The sequence below is a fragment of the Dreissena polymorpha genome, chromosome 16 (genome assembly GCF_020536995.1).
Source record: "Dreissena polymorpha isolate Duluth1 chromosome 16, UMN_Dpol_1.0, whole genome shotgun sequence".
Classification (NCBI taxonomy): domain Eukaryota; kingdom Metazoa; phylum Mollusca; class Bivalvia; order Myida; family Dreissenidae; genus Dreissena; species Dreissena polymorpha.
Genome location: NC_068370.1, coordinates 44,370,597 through 44,389,270, shown reverse-complemented (window position 1 = coordinate 44,389,270; position 18,674 = coordinate 44,370,597). Strand labels below are relative to the sequence as shown.

At 35.0% G+C, this 18,674-nt stretch overlaps 3 protein-coding genes across 5 annotated transcripts in view; 2 read left to right on the top strand and 1 right to left on the bottom strand.

The window, feature by feature from the left end:
• Window positions 1-2,768, bottom strand: part of LOC127862646 (probable dimethyladenosine transferase) — a 229,114-nt gene extending 226,346 nt beyond the window's left edge. For 2 of the 3 annotated variants that reach the window (XM_052401851.1, XM_052401850.1), the window contains exon 1: window positions 2,598-2,767. In XM_052401851.1, coding sequence (XP_052257811.1) covers window positions 2,598-2,655 — 58 coding nt within the window. In that variant the 5' untranslated portion in view covers window positions 2,656-2,767. Of the gene's footprint in view, window positions 1-2,597 lie in introns of all 3 variants that reach the window. The other variant, XM_052401852.1, reaches the window with a different exon arrangement.
• Window positions 2,769-2,820: 52 nt separating this feature from the next.
• LOC127862647 (small integral membrane protein 7-like) lies at window positions 2,821-17,129 on the top strand. Its single transcript, XM_052401854.1, has 5 exons — window positions 2,821-2,991; window positions 13,176-13,217; window positions 15,818-15,870; window positions 16,462-16,552; window positions 16,981-17,129. Exons 1-5 carry the CDS (start codon window positions 2,966-2,968, stop codon window positions 16,994-16,996), a joined length of 228 nt encoding a protein of 75 aa, XP_052257814.1. The 5' UTR covers window positions 2,821-2,965; the 3' UTR covers window positions 16,997-17,129.
• Window positions 17,028-18,671, top strand: LOC127862644 (selenocysteine lyase-like). Its single transcript, XM_052401849.1, has one exon. It carries the CDS (start codon window positions 17,028-17,030, stop codon window positions 18,438-18,440), a length of 1,413 nt encoding a protein of 470 aa, XP_052257809.1. The 3' UTR covers window positions 18,441-18,671.
• Window positions 18,672-18,674: the final 3 nt, after the last annotated feature.

Below are 18,674 nucleotides of genomic sequence, written 5' to 3'. Positions count from 1 at the left end.
GGGGACTTGCCGTAAGGACGCCATAGAAGCAAAGCAGTGAAAGCAGAGAACAGAAATAATCACATGTATCAAATGGTCATGTGTACAGCTAGAAGACTAACAGTTTTCATCGTTTAATGTTGATGTACATTGGGTACATTGTCTTAGTGAGTCATTGGTTATTGACTCCTAATGAACACAGTGCAACACCAGAAACAACAAGAATGTTACTTCATCAGATATGTATACAGAATCACATTGCCCTACTACCAGAGGTAAGAACAAGTTCAAATGAAGGCACACACAAAATTGGAAACAAACAGCAGGGTGAGTTGGCCCCTTCTGAGGTCTTAACGAAATGCTAGCACTTTAAGCTCATGCGATCTCTTTTAACAGTAACCAGTGGGGTGCGTTTGTCTTCAAGTCAATCCAAATAGCAGCGATCAACTGGTCTAAAGTATAGGCACAACATAGCTTAAAGAACTTCGGCAAACAGGTTTTAAGGCACTGACTACTGGTAGACACGTTTGCTTAAAATAACACGGTATCCAAAGTCTACCATAGATGTGACAGATAAATGTCACGCTTTAAAGCAATAATGTTGAACTTTATGACAGATATCAATATGTACAAAGTCAAAGTGGTATTCATTCTTGACAAGTGGCATGTTTGGTAACATGAAAAAGTTCATGCATCAAATACTACTGAAAAATTTCTCTCATGGCCATTCATTATATAATTAGGCTGCAATTGTTTTTCACATGACAAGAATTTGTATGAATATTTTCTGACCTTGACAGCGTTAATTGTTAACCAATTTTTTGGTTTCCGATATCATGGTCATTATTTGTTCAATGACTCAACTGTGACCCACATAATAATATTGATGTTTAATTTATTATTCCTTTTCTATAATAAAAGTATTAACTGTTCAAATAGCACACATTCACAAGGTTAAATTCCATAGAATTATGTTTTGCTTCAAAACAGGAAGAGCATAATTATGTTATAATTTAATTAAAATAAGTTAAAAGTGCCATGACCATAAAATACCATGAGATTTTCATTTAACAAATGGATTTGATTAAGACAATAACTACTGCATTGTTTTAGATATCAGTTAAGGTGCTGAGACAGTAATTTGTCTCAAAAGTATCCTATATACGAGTTTAAGGGCTATAGATAACAAGCGTTTTTTGCGTTATCACGCAATTAAAATAACCCAAAACGTAATTAAATTCAAAATAAAGCGTACAAAAACGCAAATACAAATTTAATAACGTAATTACCGTAAAAAAACTTTCGTCAAAAAACGCAAGTCTTACGAACACCAGGCGTATTTTTTAGACTGGTTATTTTCCGTACAAAAATGTACTGGATAGTTTATATGCCGTCCTATGAAGAAAAGAAGGCAGTATTTCCAGCGATTATCAATCTTTGGGGTATTATTGTAATTATTCGTAGACCCGTCCAATTTCTACTTTCATTTTCAAGGTATTCAACTCAAAACGACCCGAAAACGGGTTGCATCGCTTTGAACAGCCATAACTTCATCAATTGTGTAGCGATTTTCACGAACTCGGTCTTATTCAACACAAAAAATGAATGTACTTTGAACAGAAATATAGTAATTGTTGTTATGTATAGGTACCATTTGTATAGATAATATAGTTACCTTTGTAGACTTTTATTATATCATATATGTCCTTCCCTAAATTACCCAATTAAGTTAAAAAAACGGGGTTGAGAACCCAATCAAGCAGTAGCTCAATAGTAGGGGGTGAAAATTGTTGCTAAAACTCTATTGAATTTACAAAGACCCTATTGTAGTCAAAAACAGGGGGTGAATTACCCAATATACCCCAAAAGTTATCTATAGCCCTGTCTACCCAATTATGCTGCCTATTTTGTATTAAAAAGCAGTGTTCGAGACTTGGTATGATGCCTGTTGATTTTTGGTTGACTTTGATACATGTTTTGGGTTTTGCCCCAAGCTTTTCACCCTTATATTATATATAACAGAGGCCGAAATTTGGCTCCTTCCAAATTGAAAATAAGGTCATTTTTTTCGCAAAATTGATAGAGGCGGGGGCGGGGGGGGGGGTGGTCCGGGGGGGGGGGGGGGCAATTTTTTTTTTTTTTTATGATACTGCTGCCTGTGGGTCTTCCCAAAATGAGCAGTTATCGTGACTGAAATTCCCAATTTGAAAGGCAAGGGCCTCTTCCCAATTTCCTGATGAAAAGCCCAGTGACCAAAACGTTATGTCACTCCAAGTAATAAAATATAAAGGTGACATTCTAAGTTTTGAAAGCCAGAACTACACACAAAAGTGTGACAACTACTGAAAGATAGATCATAGATGATCCCTGTGGAAATACCCCCATTTACTTGATAAAGGATCTTTTTCTATGTTATCATCCATGTTTTGGTTGATCCCCATAATTTCTGACTGTTTTGGCAAGGCAAAAAGCTGAGCCTAGCTATCCCAGTGACATGATGACAAATTTCCTGTCTTGCTAGGATTTTTATAATTTCATTGGGAAGCAATAACGAGAAAAATGAGGTCATCAAGAATGGAGAAAATTTTGAAAGGGTAAGTAAAACTAAAAGGAAATACCTTGTTTTTGAACTTCAGCATGTTGCCGAGATTTTTTCTGAACCCTTTCTTTTGGCATTTTTAAAGAGCGACAGAAGCAACCAAAATTGCCAAGTATTCACGTGTATCTTGTCAATTTCACAACAACAACAACAAACCCCTAGACGCTTGCGTTATCAACGTAAGCGCTCGATTGATGTTGCAACAATCGGCTAAAAGCTTGTAAAAATAGTTTCTTACAACGTAGCGGTAATTGTAAGCGCTTACGTGATACAGAACTGAAAACTTCCGGATTTTTCGTCCACATCATGAAAGACATTTCTATACGATAAAATCGAGTTTCTTAAGTAAATTAGCATTGATTTTGAAACAGATTTTTATAAACTACAATGTTTTCTGATCTTATTATATTTGGGTAAGTTTTGTTCAAATGTCATGATTTCTTTTAAATTAAATTAAATTGAACGTGATTTATCGATAATATCCCAGTGTGACCCAAATTCGACGATGTAACGGTTACATGAAGCAATATTTAGCAAATAATGAAAGAAATAATGAAATGTTTAATAGCACAAAATAATATGATTATAGGTGCTACCTAATTTACGGGCAAAAGCTTTTTAAGTTTTTTTGATAACCATGTATTTTTAATAAATATATGGACATGATTGTGTTCAAAATATGATAATTGTTGCAATAATTTAGTAATGCATCCAAAAAAATCATCTTAAAACGAGTTACATGTTCCAAGCTTAAAGATCTAGCATCTTATATATTTTTTTGTTTTCTAGCCACAGGAATTTATAGCTGGTTCGGTGTCTGTGGTATAGTGGATGGGGTGTCTGCTAACTGGCTTAGTCACTGGGAGGTCTCTGTATTGATCCTTTAAGTGGGAGCATTCTTTAGATAACCCTAAAGACATACTATGGCGTACCATTTGGGTTGATAGTCAAGAAGACCTACACGTTAAAAAGAGAAATGTACGTCGAAGTACAATAATTGTACGTCGACATGAATATAAAATACACTTCGAAGTGTATATTTGTACGACAAAGTACAATTTGTACTTCAACATACATGTTCGTACTTCTACGTACACATTTTCTGAACAGCCAATCAAAACACTAGTCTCTTGAGCCGCTTTTCCTTCAGATTTATTCATAATAAATGTTTAAAATCTCTTTAGTTGAGGACAAAATGAATAAAAATATCAGAATGGCAAAATAACAACACATAGAAGTTTCAAGTATTTAACCCTTTCCCCGATAGATGCGTATAATCTTGAGTCTATCGATTCCCCGATACATGCGTTTATTACCGTCTCTATCGATTACCGCATACATGCGAATTTGGCCGTGTCTATCCATTACCCGATAATCCCGTATATTCCCAATGTCCATTTTCAAATGCAAATTCTGATTGATATTAACGACAAAAGTGCTCAAGAAAACTCATGAACACAAACATCCGACATTTTTCTAAAGTGTCAAATAAATTTCAGCATATGTTTCTATTTAAAGAATTGATGAAATAGGTGTCCAATCGGGACAATGGTATTCAAATTAGCGTAAATAACATAATGTGGTGTGCGCGCATCGTGTACAGTTATTGTTCTGTTACAAATTGTAGCCAGAAATAAATACATGTATATGCCCATGATATTTTCGTGTCAGGTCTTTGTTTGGACAAAAAGAGCGCGAAAATAGGCGTGGGTGTATTTATTTATAACAAAAACTGCGTAGCGCAGACAGCAACGTAAAAGCTTCGTAGTGAATTTCCATTTAAGTATTGGGGCATCTCGCAAATGATTTTGACATTTTCCTGAATAAAATAAAAGTAATAAACGCTGTATCATTTTCATATGTTAGTTCCTTCAATATTGCAACAATTATTGTACTGTATCTGATTGCACGCAAAGTGCCGTGTACAGTTCATGAATATTCTTTTACAACGACCAATTAACAGCGTCATCTATATTTAGATTTTATGCAATATGTACAAGTCATTTTCTGGAAATTGGGAGAAAGTAAAAGTGATTTTCGAAAATAGACCAACGTTTTTTTCCATTTAATTTGTCATAATTATTTATATTTTATGTTGTCTGTGTATGTTTGTTTGGTTCTCATTTATCTTATTAAAATTAATATCGTGATGATAAATGTTTAAAGCAAGTCCCGTTTCCGAGATCATTTACGAGAATTACTTCAATATATTTACTGACATAAAATCATGGTTTTGACAGACGACACGTGCTAATCTAAAGTTGGTGTTTTTGTAATACACAGGATATTGGATTATCGCTGCTTGATTGAGCAATAAAACAAAGACGCAGTCGGCGGTTTTCAGTAGGCCTTTTGTACTGACCAACATAATAATTAATAATGCATGTGCTTATCTAACATTTAGGGATAAAACACACGGGATACTAGACACTTTGGGCTTGTTTGAGCCATAAAACGCAATCCCGGTGGCTTTTTTCAGTAGCACACGTGTCCAGAAACTAACGAGTTCGGGTAATAAAGCACAGAGATTATGATCTGAAAACTGCATGGAGTCTGAAATAAAAACAAAATGCTGACAAATCAAAAGATTAATCTCTTAATGTTACAATTCAATATTTTAAGGTGGGGTTCTCACTGCACTTGTTGCATTCGCATACGCTTGCAGTGCCTTCCCCAGGAATTTGTTCAGGCGCCCCGGGGGTGGGTTCGGGAGGGGTGTCCCTTGCCGACGTTGATTTTTTTTTTTTAATTTAACGTGTCAATTCACGTTCTGTGGTGCGTTATAACTCAAAGAAAAACAGCGTCAAAAGACGTCATTTGGTGCGCTATGACACTTCAAAAATATCCCCCAGTCATTTAAAAATATATTATTTTTTTGTTTAATTGTTTTAAAACTTTTCCGCACAGATAGTAAAATCCCGACTCGAACGATTCCCCAATACATCCGTTTCAACCCGACTCTATTACTGTATACTTACTATATTTCAGGTTTCTATTTATTACCCGATAATCCCGTTTATTCCGTTTTTATCAATCTCTTTCTGGTAAATATTTACGATAAAAGCTTTCAGTTATTTCTTTAACACAAACCGTGCCATTTTTTAAGTGACTATTTATAGATTTGATGAAATATTGCCTCTGAATATGCGTCAATCCACTGACCTGAGTTGTGTGCTTGTTAAAACGCTCAATTCACGCCATTTGTATGCAATAGACGCGACGTTGTACATGCTGCATAATTTTCGCGCTCTTTTTAATTGAGAAAAAGATTCGACACAAAATAAATTTGCACTGCTAATTTGAAGCAAAAATATTTAACGTTGCGGTAACATTTACATTCGGAAGTGTGTTTCGGATTTAAAACGCGTTAACATCGACTTACGGTAATGGGTTTCGGATTACAAATTTAATTATTCCCATTTGAGATTTCAACAAATATTAACCGTTGCGTTATAAATTCAACGATTATTTGTTTACACACTTTACGAGTCGAATAAATGTTTTGACGGAATTATGCATGAAATTCACGTTGTCCACGAGGATCACGGCCGGTTGCCATCATCAGTCTTCTAACTATCGATTATCGGACGAAACATTTACAAGTGTGCGTAATTAATTTAACAAAAATTTGTTAAAGCGCATTACGTGTCGAATAAATGTCAGAAAAACGAGGTGAATCAGTTCTATAAATGGACATGTTGAAATATACATGTACTGGAATTAAATAAATTGTTTTCACATAATTGTAACCGCTATAATAATTAATTGTTTACCACTTGCAATTAATTTCTCGTATTAATTATGAGTCATAGGTAACACTTGTTTACAGTAAAAAGGTGTGATGATGATGCCCGAAACCGTCTTTAATGTTCTGTACTGTACAAATTACCGGTTTTATATTGCTCAAATGGTACAACTACTTGCTAATCAACCTGCGATAAACTCTTACTTCATGCCCGACGTCAATCAAAAATAATGGTCGATAGTTAACCCCGCCCTCATAAGCATTCGCGTAACCGATTGGACGATGACCTTCACAGTTTGACGACTGGAAAGTTACTAGATACATCCTTGTCAGCATTTAAATGACCGTGTAATGTGGCTAGAATAATCGATACGTGCGTCATGCTATTCTCTTATCAGTGGATTATCCATTACCCCATGTGGTGTTTATGGCGATTACTTGTGAAAGTAGGTACCGAGTGCTCTTTTAAAACAGGGAATATTGATACACTGATAGGGAAACCTTGATTTGTTTGGACAATCTCAAAAAAAAATTTACTGAAAAATACACTGATCGGAAAATTTCAAGCGCCCCGGGGACTCTGATTTCGAAATTCAAGCGCCCCGGCAAGGGGCGCTTAAATGGCCTGGGGAAGGCACTGGCTTGTATTACTTGTTATAACTTATATCCTCGTATTATTTATAAGAATACAGACTTAAAATTTATATGGTTGGAATGAGAATTTATTTCTCTACAATATTTACATTGACACAAATGATGTGAAATGCAAGAAACTAAGTGAAAATTAAGCCTAAACAAGACAGGTGTAACAGTTGAGAATGTTTCCATTATTTTCCCAATAACCCTATTGAGATGGTGTAGTCAGGCTTATCAGCTGTATATGGAGTCACTGTTATCAGAACAGCAGGACTGGTATTGGCCTGGAGTAGCAGATCAGATAAGAGGTCTATCAGGGAAAGGGTTAATGCATTGAAATAGATTATATACAAATTTGAAGAAGATTCACTTGTTACCTTTTTAAAATTAAAATTATTCAGCATATTGTGTGTCTGAAATGATCATGCGTGGCAGAGTATCACGACCGTCCAGCGCATTACTGTGTAGGAAATTCCCAACGGTTACCAGTTACCAAGCATTAATGGGATAAATAATGTATTATAAACTCCCCGTTGGTGGTATTTTGTGATAACCATAACTTGCATAAGTCAGAGGTTAATTCCGCCACGCCAGGTCAATAAATACGCACAATATCTATGAGTTAGCGGTCGATAGTCGCATAATTTGGTATAAATTATAATAATAATAATGTTTAATAAATACGCACAATATCTATGAGTAAGCGGTCGATAGTGGCATAATTCGGTATAAATAATAATAATAATAATGTTCAATGTCAAAAATCTCTAAAAGCAACAGACGTAAGGTGTCTTCTGATTGGCTAACACTCAAGGGTCGGTGAAAATTGTACCTTGAAGTACATTTCTCGATCTACTTAGTAGGTCTTGTAGACTTTCGACGTCATGGTACGTCATATAGACACTAAGTACCTACCCAGGAAACAGTTTGTTTCATCAAATGTCTCAATTCAACTTGACAGCTTGAAAAAGCAGTTGCATTTAGCATACAGTACACTGATTTAACATAATCAAAATCATGTGATGTGTCAAATCAATTTTGATTGACAAATTTGACAGGATTTTTGTTTAATCCAATAAGTTTTAGACTGTCAAATAACACACACTACGTATTGAAAGCCATACTTGGAGCTTTCGTCTGTATATCACTGACTTCATCAGAAGAATGATTTCTACTGTTGGGAAACATTAACACCACTAATTGTCTTCTTATTTATTATCAATGTATAATTATGTGTAACAGCATAACAACATACTTGATTCGCAATTAAAATATTTAATAAATACAGGTATCTTGCAGGTTTCTAATTTTCTTTCGCAAACTATTGTTGAATAGTTTAAATTTTGTCGCCACTAAAAAAACTAGCCATTTTGTAGCAATTCTAAAATCACAGTCTAAACTGCATACACTTAGCTCTATAGTTACAATTTGAATGCAAATATTAGAATGCATCATGTTATATCATCCATTTTTTTATATTTAAACAATCAAATAACACATAACACAGTACATATATAAAAAGGTATGTGGTATTGTGTGGAGATACAAAACACTTCACATCATTTATTTGCACATAAAATAATAGTTACAAAATAAGTAAAACTAAAACACAATCATCAACCTACGTTTCAAGAATATTTACGTATATGAAATTACAAAGTGGTGTTATTGTATTACCTTTTACAAAATTAACATTGCTGGTTTTGTACTAGCCATAAAACATTTATCATGGATTAACAAGTAACAACCAATTTATTAATTACACAATAGAACGGAAATCATATTAATTACATTATGCATTTACTAAACAAGCTATTTGCTACTGTTTAGAATTACACTATCTTACTAAAAATGATCACAGGTACTTAGTGCTTTTACATACTTGTGGTAAGTTTTGTATTACTAGTTTGACAATTATCGGCGGACACTTGTCAATATACAGACAAAATTTGCATGGGAACTTTCTTTTTTTTCCAGCATAATTGCCTTCAAATTGTTAATTTAACAACCCTTTGACATTGTTCGCACATCTGATCTTATTATACAATAGCTGATTTTTGTTTATAGATAGACATATATAGACTTTTCAAAGTTCTATAAAAGTTCACACATGTACCATCCAAGTAAACCAGCAGAACCAATAAAGATCACCACAGATAATAACTGTGTGTATAGCTTGGAAATTTGATAGTTCAGGAATCCCTCCTTTGTTGATTTCTTTAAACCAAAACTGTCAGTTTTGCTGGATAGAATGGCTTGTATGATGCTCAGCTCTTGCTTAATTTTAAACTCAGCTGTATTACTTTGAAATGATTCCAAGACAATAATCATCAATTTAATCAATACAAATAGAACATCGTCGAATTTAGGTGTCGTCGAATATGGGTTGCGGTAGGATATTTTGATGTCTGTGTCGCTTTGCTAAATTGCTTATTTATACCTTAGAAAGTTTGGTTACCTTAGCCTTGCCTGTTTTCCATAGGTGCTCGATGGCAATGTTTTATTTATTTATTTTTATTTTTTTATATTGTTTTTTAGTTACCTGTTGTTTATTATAATGCATACACATACTAAATTAATAAAAATCTTCCGACAAAACGTCTTCTTGAAAAAAGATAGTTTGACTATGTACAGAGATATTGACAAGGTAAGCCACTCGCCATTTTTTCAAACAACGGAAGTGCGTCCTTACCCATAATTAAATCGCTGTCACCCCACTCGCTTATTGAAATGCCAGCGCAGGCCAGGAACCTCGCTACCATGTTAAAGTAATTAGGCCAGAGTTTTTTAATTAAAAGATTTTCGGATTTTTTTCCAAAACATGTCCAGTAGGAGGACGGAAAAAAAAAAAAAAAAAAAGATGGTGACCAAAAATGCACTATGCTAAAAATGTTATAGTATGAAGTTCTTTGTATATTTCATGACCAAAATAATAAATGTCAATGAAATTTATTATGTTCTAAACATTCTCATACAAATCTTTAGCAATAAACACATTTATTAAAGGACCTGCATTTCATTCATACGAATATAATTATAGTTGCATAATTTTCTTTTATCCGAAACAGTTTCTGTTACAAATGAAAATGCACAAACACGCAAATATGTCTTTTGCAAGTAATTCCTTTTAAGACAAAATGAACATCTGAATTAAAAAAAACTCTGGCAAAGTCAATCTTCAAATTAAAAAAATCTTAATCTGTCGTCCAATCCCCCATGTCACTGCCTAGGCACTTTAATATTCCTCTATTAAATCAACATCTTTTATATGTAATTCAAAAATGAAACACGCCAAGTGTTGCTCGAGTATTAAAAGAAAATACAAACCAAAATCTATTAGTTACAAAATTAACAAGATTAAGCTTGTGATGGTTTAATATTTAAAATTGTAAAACACAAAGCTGTACAAGTTTTCCACTACAATCTTATAGCAAAGAGGAATTATGTAGAGATAGAATAACACATTTTTAATACATTGCACCTTGAAAAAAGTGGCTACAGTATGTCCTTCAATGTTACATTTTGATAAAAAACAGATCTTTTAAAAGTCACTATAAAAGTCACATATACCACCTTGCCAAGACTATCAAAACAGATTTGTATTTTATCAATTATAAAGCAATTAACCCTTTGCATGCTTGGAAATTTGCGGTCTGCTAAAATGGCGTCTGCTGAATTGCAACAATTTATTAGCATTTTCTTTGATTTTTTTTCAAAGAATACTATCAGAATAGCAAACAGTTTTGATCCTGATAAGACGCCACGTTCTGTGGCGTCTCATCTGGATCCAAAACTGTTTGCAAAGGCCTTCAAAATTCGGTTCTCACACTGAAAGGGTTAATATAAAAAATAAATAAAATCATTATTTTTGGTCAGCCTGCTAATTGCAATGACAGGTTTGCCAAATAATGAATATATTGCATATATTAAATTGTAAAATTTCTTAAATAATTTACAAATGGTTTACCTGGCGGATGGAAGGTAGCAGTAATTCCTCCTCATAGCCATTAGGGCATCAAATGCATTTTCTTTATAATACTACGATCCTGTGGGGTTTGGTACTTTAAAATAGCATGTATGCATTTCAATTCGCTCTCGACCAAAACATTCACTGGCATAGATGGGTCACACTTAACCTTATCTGTGTCAATCATTGTCTTAGACGCTTCAAGTGAAGCGATTTCGTCGTGTTCATTAACATGTTTGCGCACAACATCGCCAATTGATTGGTCACTAGTGGCTTTGATAAATTGTTTTGTTGTTTTAGCATCCTGGTAAATAATAAGTCCAAACCAGTATAAAGTCATCGGGGTCTCGCCACCATTTTGAATGTTTTCAGTAAAAATGATCGATGTTACAGAAGCGCTTATGATACATTTACACGCGATATCGGTAAACGCTTTAAATAAATTACTTCTCTAAAACCCGACACGCGTTTTGTGTCTAAAACCCGGCTTTTGGCAACCGAAAAAAAAATCCGAGATTGAAATTATATAATTTTTTTTTTTTTGGTTTCGTCAAAAATAAGAGTCGGCGGGTCCGAAAATCTATTTATTAAAAAACTCTGGCCTTATATTAACAACAGAATTTTTATTGAGAATTTTTATTGAGAGTTGCTTAAACTGCCTCCGCCCCCTTATCTTTTACATTTATTCTTCACTTTTCGGCCAGTTTGTCCCCCTGGCAAGTTTATCGCCCCTACCTTGTAAAAGTAGTTTCGACAACAGAATTTGATTGAGAGTTGCTAAAACTGCCTCCACCCCCTTATCTTTTATTTTACTAATCTTTTACATGTTTTCTTCCAAAAGCTTGCTAAAAATTAGAGTTTCCTCAAATAGCCTTCCTAAGCATGACATTTTAGCAGTTGTTTCCACAAATGACAGGACAAACTTCAATTTGTACCATTAGAAATTAGATACAAGCAAGAGTGGCCAAGGGGTGAAAAAATGACTGAGAGTAATATTGCATTAAATGGGCTTTTCACAGATTTTGGCATGTTTTGAAGTTTGTCATTAAATGCTTTATATTAATAAATGTAAACATTGGATATAAAACGCCCCAGTAAAAAATCAAGACTTAAATTTAAAAAAGGAAAAAAAAGTAGCCCGCATCAGGGCTCGAACCAGTGACCCCCGAAGTCCTGGAGTAAAAAACAATTAGACCGCTCGGCCATCCTGTATGATAAAAGTATTTTATACTTTATATAAGCAATCTTCGTAGTTTCAAAAAATTAAATGACAACAACAGAACTCTCCAAATTATTCAACCGTTTCGCGTTACAACGCTTTATAATTTTAAGGTTTTTAAATCGTCAAAAGATGCATGTAATGGCTCTATTAGACCATGGTAAATGTTCAGTATTACTGTTTCCTCACAAATATCATAACTAATACGAAAATTTGCGATTCTGAAACAACTTTTTTTAATTTTGTCAATTTACCAAAACGTGAAAAGATCCCTTTAAGATACCTCAATTAGTGAAGGGGAGAAAAAATGGCCAAGTTTGTTTTGTACCGTCTGCTACAAAGTAGCTGCAACATACATTGTAAAGGGATCACTTCTCTGTCTGTCTGACTGTCTGTCTGTCTGTCACGACCGCCACACCTTTGTCCAATGCATATTTTTAAAAGTACTAAAGATATTTTAACCCGATTTGACATTTGACCTTGATTGCCCTTTTATTAACTTGATACTTGTATTATTCTATCAAGCACATCTGTACGGAGGGGGCGAATTGCTCAAGGGGAGAATAAATGGCAAAGAGTCATGTTGCAATTAATTCTTTAAGTAGGGGGGGAAAATGGCTAATGGCAGAAAAAATGGCTGAGGGGAGAAAATATGGCTGAGAGTCATGTTAAAATTAATTCTTAGTAAGGGGGTGGGGGAATTGGCTGAGGGGAGAAAAAATGGCCAAGAGTCATGTTTAAATAAATTCATATGTAGGGGGGGGGAATTGGCCGAGGGGAGAAAAAATGGCCAAAAGTCATGATGCAATTGATTCTTTAAGTTTGGGGGAAATTTTGGCTAAGGGGGAGAAAGATTGGCCTGGGCCATTTTTTCCACGGGAGAAAAACGGTCTAGGCCAATTTTTCCCCGGGGAAAAAATGGACCGCTACACCGGTATACATGTATATGTTTGGCTTACAAGTGTGCAGATCCAAAATCTGTCAAATAATACGCATGTAATATAATTCATGGTTCTGTTTTGTATTTCAGAACTTTATTAGTGAATGCTGGAGCCATTCTTAATTTCAAATTGTAAGTATTATTTTTGTGTGGGAAGAATTTATTGAGTTATGTAGACATGATTGATTATTAGTTGTTGACAGTGTATGGTGCCCATGGTTACAAAAATGGGTTAAAGTGGCAGGGGTTTTTTTTAGAGAAAGGGGAAGACGCTGGACGCTGGGTGAAAGGGGAAAAAAAAGAGTGCGAAATAGAGATATTAGGGGAAAAAATAAAAACTGTTCATTTCAATGTCTATAACTCATCAAAAGAGACTTGTCTCTGTCCTTTTTGTTCTTAAACACATTTAACAGGTATTAAAGTCAAAGTCCTTAATAAAGTTGCAGGTGTAGATCTAATAATGGGAAATGTTTTCAACTATATTTTTGTACTGGGGCCGGGGGACGATGTCAATTTTGTGATTTTAATTTCATGATGAATGGGTTGACGATCTTGATTTGCTACAGTATTGGAAGGGAAAGGAGCGGCAGCTGCCGATTGTCTTCTTTCACTTTCACAATGTTCGATGTTGATTACCTCGGAATCCTGCTGGATTATAACGGTTTTCGATGATTCTTTCTTATAAAATGCCTCGATGCGTTCAGTATCTTCCGAGTTCGAATGTTTTATTTTGTTTGTGTAAGAACGCTAATTGTGAGACATTTTTTTCTATTTTCACGTTTATACCTCGGCTTGCACATAGCCCGGATGAAAATTCGACTGGTTTCCGGTAATTAATTGACGAAACACCCTTCTTGCGCAAGACCGGTATCCAGTAAAATAGTCACATGATTATTACGATTAGTTGCCCAGTTTACATGACATTATTTAAGAGCTATATTTAGAATAACTGGGATTCCCAGATGTTGTGTGTTCGTCTGGAGAGAGAGAGCGCGAATTCGTTGTACATGGTGCAACTTGGATAATTGTCGAATGCCCCAAGGAAAAAAATAAACATTTCTTTGAGAGAAAATATTATATTTTGGTGAAAAATGATATTTTTGGTGGGGAAATTGTATTTTAAGGGGAAAAATTCTGGTAGGGGAAGACGCCGAATATCGGCGTCACTTTCTTAGTAAAAAAAAACCCTGAGTGGTAAATATTTTACCCGTAGTAATCTTTTGCATCCCTTTAATTAAGTCATTTTTCAAACAGTTCATCATGTTTCTTGGGGATTGGTGTATGGATTTTAAAAGGAAATTAGTTTTATTAAACAAATATTAAAACAAAGTATTTAAAAGTACGGTATTAAAGATGCTTGAAATTTTTAATTGTATACCCTGCTAGCCTCATTACTTTCTTATTGTATGCTTTCCTTTCATTATACAGAAGGACTTAGTAATCTGAAAAAGTATCAAGTATCTCTCTTCTTACATGTGTTTAAAATGTTGGTTTTCATTTCGGACCTCATCTTGCATAATGCAGCTCTATTCGAAAAATGGCCAAATTATAAATCCATGTAAAAGACTCTGCAAAAATGGCAGCCAGTGTTTGCTAATAAATTCAATCAGTTTATTGTCCCCTACCGGTTTCACCGGATGTGACTTATGGTTTGCGCTTTGTGCGTCTGTGAGTCTGTCTGTGAGTCTGTCGGTCTGTTTGTCTGTCACACTTTTCTGGATCCTGCGATAACTTTAAAAGTTCTTAATATTTTTTCATGAAACTTGCAACATTGATAGATGGCAATATGGACATTATGCACGTCATTTCATTTTGTTCCAATGTAAAAAATTGTGGTTGCTATGGCAACAATTTTTTAATTCTGAAAATGGTGGAATTTCTAACAATGGTGGAGCCAGAAGGGGACCATATTGCTTGACAATAGCCTTGTTTACACTGCTTGTTTTATTTATAAACTTTGTACTGAAATAAAACATTTCAATAATGATTTTCACAATAGTATTTCCCTTGTTATTAGCTTGAGAGAAGGCATGTAATAAGCACACTATCCATCAGTCGATGGTGGTATCCTGGCCAGGATTTTGGAGTTTTACAGGGTTATTAGTCAGTTGAACAAAAACTCTTAAATTATCTTTTTTATGAGCATATTGAGCAAAACAAAACTCATGTACATGTAATCACATTTTATGCCCCCAGTATGGTGGCATATAGCAGTTGAACTGTCCGTCAGTCAGTTCGTCCGTCTGTTTGAAAACGTTAACATTACCCATAACTTTTGCAATATTGAATATAGATTGGCATGCATGTTTATCTCATGGAGCTGCACATTTTGAGTGGTGAAAGGTCAAGATCATCCTTTAAGGTCAAATATATGGTGTCTGTCCGACTGTCTGAAAACTTTAACACTGCCAATAACTTTTGCAATATTGAAGATAGCAACTCGATATTTGGCAAGCATGTGAACCTTGTGGAGTTGCACATTTTGAGTGGTGAAAGGTCAAGAGTTAAAGGTCAAATATATGGCTTCAAAGCGGCGCAGTAGGGGGCATTGTGTTTCTGACAAACGCATCTCTTGTTTATGAACGGTTTTACCTAGGATAATTGTCAAACAATTTTATTTTTTTAATTTGGTCAATAATGCTTTAAGCTACAAATGCTGACTTGTCCGTGCACCCATTGGGATGTTGATGTTTGTTATGTGCAATACAGACCACATGCTGTTTTAAATGCAGAAAACGAGGCAGAGAGGATGAGGCCTTTGATGTGAAAGCAGAGCCCAGTGTTGGTAAGAGGAAGTATCTGCTGTGAATTATTAGAAAATCACTTAATTTAATATTTTTATGAGACATCAAATATATTCAAAATTATTTTTAATATTTTATTATTAAAGTTTAATTTTCAGAAATTGTCTTAATGTAACACACTCAAACACATTGTTGAGGGATGTTATCCCTAAATAAAAATATGGAATATTAAAAAAGTAGTTTAACTTTCTTACCTCTCACTTTTACTTACGAAACACTTGAATTGTCTTTTATCATTTACATGAGGCAGATAAACAAATAAGTTATTTAACTATCATCATCTAAATTCCAACAAATTTTGTTGACCCATTAAGAAGGGGCTGATACTTCAATAAGTCATCTTAATGTGGAGACTACAAATTTAAATGAGTCTCGCTTTGGGCAAAACAGGGACGACACTTGCTGATATTATTAAAAAAAATTGTTTAAAGGAAGTCTCTTCTGTGCAAAAATCCAGTTTAGGTGGAAAGTGTCTTTTGCCTGATTAGCCTTTGTTGATTACACTTGAGCATTAAGCCTGGTTTCCCAAGTGCATGAATCAAAGCATTCTTAATTTCTTGTTTGTTTTCCAGGAGACAAAGTGCGTGAGTTTCTGCTGAGCCTGCGCTACTTCAGGATCTTCATCGCCCTCTGGAATATCTTCGTGATGTTTTGTATGCTTGTGTAAGTCTCAAATCTTCATGTTCCCATGCAAACTTGTTTCCACTATTCTTATTTTGTTTGAAGAATATACTATCGTTTAAGCTTCCCGCTTTCTTCATAAAAGTGACAATACTTGAAATCGTGGGATATGTTTATTTAAATGCCCCTATATAAGTGATCGATCTTTAAAACACGGGGTGAGCATCATTAAATGTGATCCAGCTCATACTCATTCACTTACAAGACAGGCAACCTTCATTTGAATGCCCCATTATTAGTGAACATGCAATTAACCAACAATTAAGTGGGCATCATAATATGTATTATGCTATATGTGGTCTGTAACTCAATTCGTACAGTCTGTTATGGTGCTGCTTTCTCCTCTATGAAATGATAATTTGAAATTTGCATAATATTTGTTTACACTTGAGTGTGTGTGTTTTTTCCAGGTTTTTCAGTCATTAGCAGTACCCAGAATTTAGAAATGTGACTTCAGATGTCTTTAAAAAATATTGGAGAAAAAATATATCATATAAACAAAATGGAAACAAAGATTTACCTAGATTACAATGCCACGACTCCTCTTGACAAAAATGTAAGGGAGACAATCAATGATGCCTTGGAACATTGCTGGGGCAATCCCAGTAGTTCCCATAACACTGGGAAGTCAGCCAAGCGTGTTATTGACGAAGCCAGGCGTAATGTGGCCACCATGATTGGTGGAAGCTCGTCTGATGTCATCTTTACTTCTGGAGGTACTGAGGCCAATAACATGATTATCCTGTCTGCTGTCCATCATTTTAGGAAGTTATATGGTTTGACAAATTCAAATGGTCTACCATCAGAAAAAGCTAAAACGCACAATAGTTTAGCAAGTGATCTATCAAGACTTGATAAAAGCCCAAAGAAAAGGAAATTGTCTGATGGTGATGGTGATGAAATTCAGCATGGAGTTTTCTATGGCGACGGTGATCATAAAATTAGGAGACTGCCACATATTATTTCATCCTATTTAGAGCATCCAGCTGTAAATGTTTTCTTGGAGCATTTGAAAAGCACAGGACAAGCTGATGTAACATATGCTGAAATATCTCAAACAACAGGTCGGGTTGAGGTGGAAGGCATAACGAAAGCTATCAGACCCAATACCATCCTTGTGACTGTCATGCTTGCTAATAATGAAACAGGTATCATACAGCCTGTAAGAGAGATTTGTGAGGCCATTAGAAATCTGGACAGGTCAGAACTTGAGACTGAGCAAATTTATGTTCATACAGATGCTGCTCAGGCTATTGGTAAAATATCTGTAGACGTTCAAAGTCTAGGGGTAGATTACTTGACTATTGTTGGACACAAGTTTTATGGGCCTCGAATAGGAGCTGTGTATACCAGGGGCTTAGCAAAGAGCGAGACCCCTTTGTTTCCAGTGTTTTATGGAGGTGGGCAGGAAAAGGGTCTCAGAGCGGGAACAGAGAACACTGGCATGATAGCTGGGTTAGGGAAAGCCAGTGAAATAGTGAACGCAAACTTGACAGAGTTTCAGACCCATATGAAAATGTGTAGAGACTATTTGGAATCACGATTGACTGAACATTTCAAGGAAAGGGTCCATTTTAATGGGAAATTTCCAGGCATAGAAAGCCTTCCTAATACATGCAATGTTTCCATACTGGGTAAAAACTTGCAAGGTCACCGTGTACTGGAAAAGTGTAAAACGATAGAGGCAAGCGTAGGGGCAGCCTGTCATGCACAGAATAAACCCTCCGCCATTCTGTTGGCTGTTGGGATACCTGAAGATATCGCACGTAACGCTCTACGTCTGTCACTAGGCAGGGAGACCACTCTGGCAGATGTGGACCTTGTGGTGGAAGATTTGGTGCAGGCTGTGCAAGAGCTAGATGCCGAGTAAAGATGAGACGTCTGTGCTTCAGAATTCCTTGTTGTTTGAAATTTAAATTGTGTACCATGAATGATTCTTACTGTTGGTTTCGCATTAGTCTTCACTATAATGTATTAATATTTGATCTGGACATTGTTAATAATTTTAATTATGTACTCAAATTGCATTATATAGCAGAGGCAATTCTTACAATTATTTAATGGCATAATTTTATTGTTATTTATTAAAGCTTGAATTGTTTAT

Bases quoted from the DNA above. Each gene is read 5' to 3' on its own strand.
- LOC127862644 (XM_052401849.1), top strand. From the start codon at position 17,028: ATGTCTTTAAAAAATATTGGAGAAAAAATATATCATATAAACAAAATG.
- LOC127862647 (XM_052401854.1), top strand. From the start codon at position 2,966: ATGTTTTCTGATCTTATTATATTTGG. The intron at 2,992-13,175 runs GTAAGTTTTGTT...TTTGTATTTCAG, and splicing joins TCTGATCTTATTATATTTGG to AACTTTATTAGTGAATGCTG. The intron at 15,871-16,461 runs GTAAGAGGAAGT...TTTGTTTTCCAG, and splicing joins GAAAGCAGAGCCCAGTGTTG to GAGACAAAGTGCGTGAGTTT.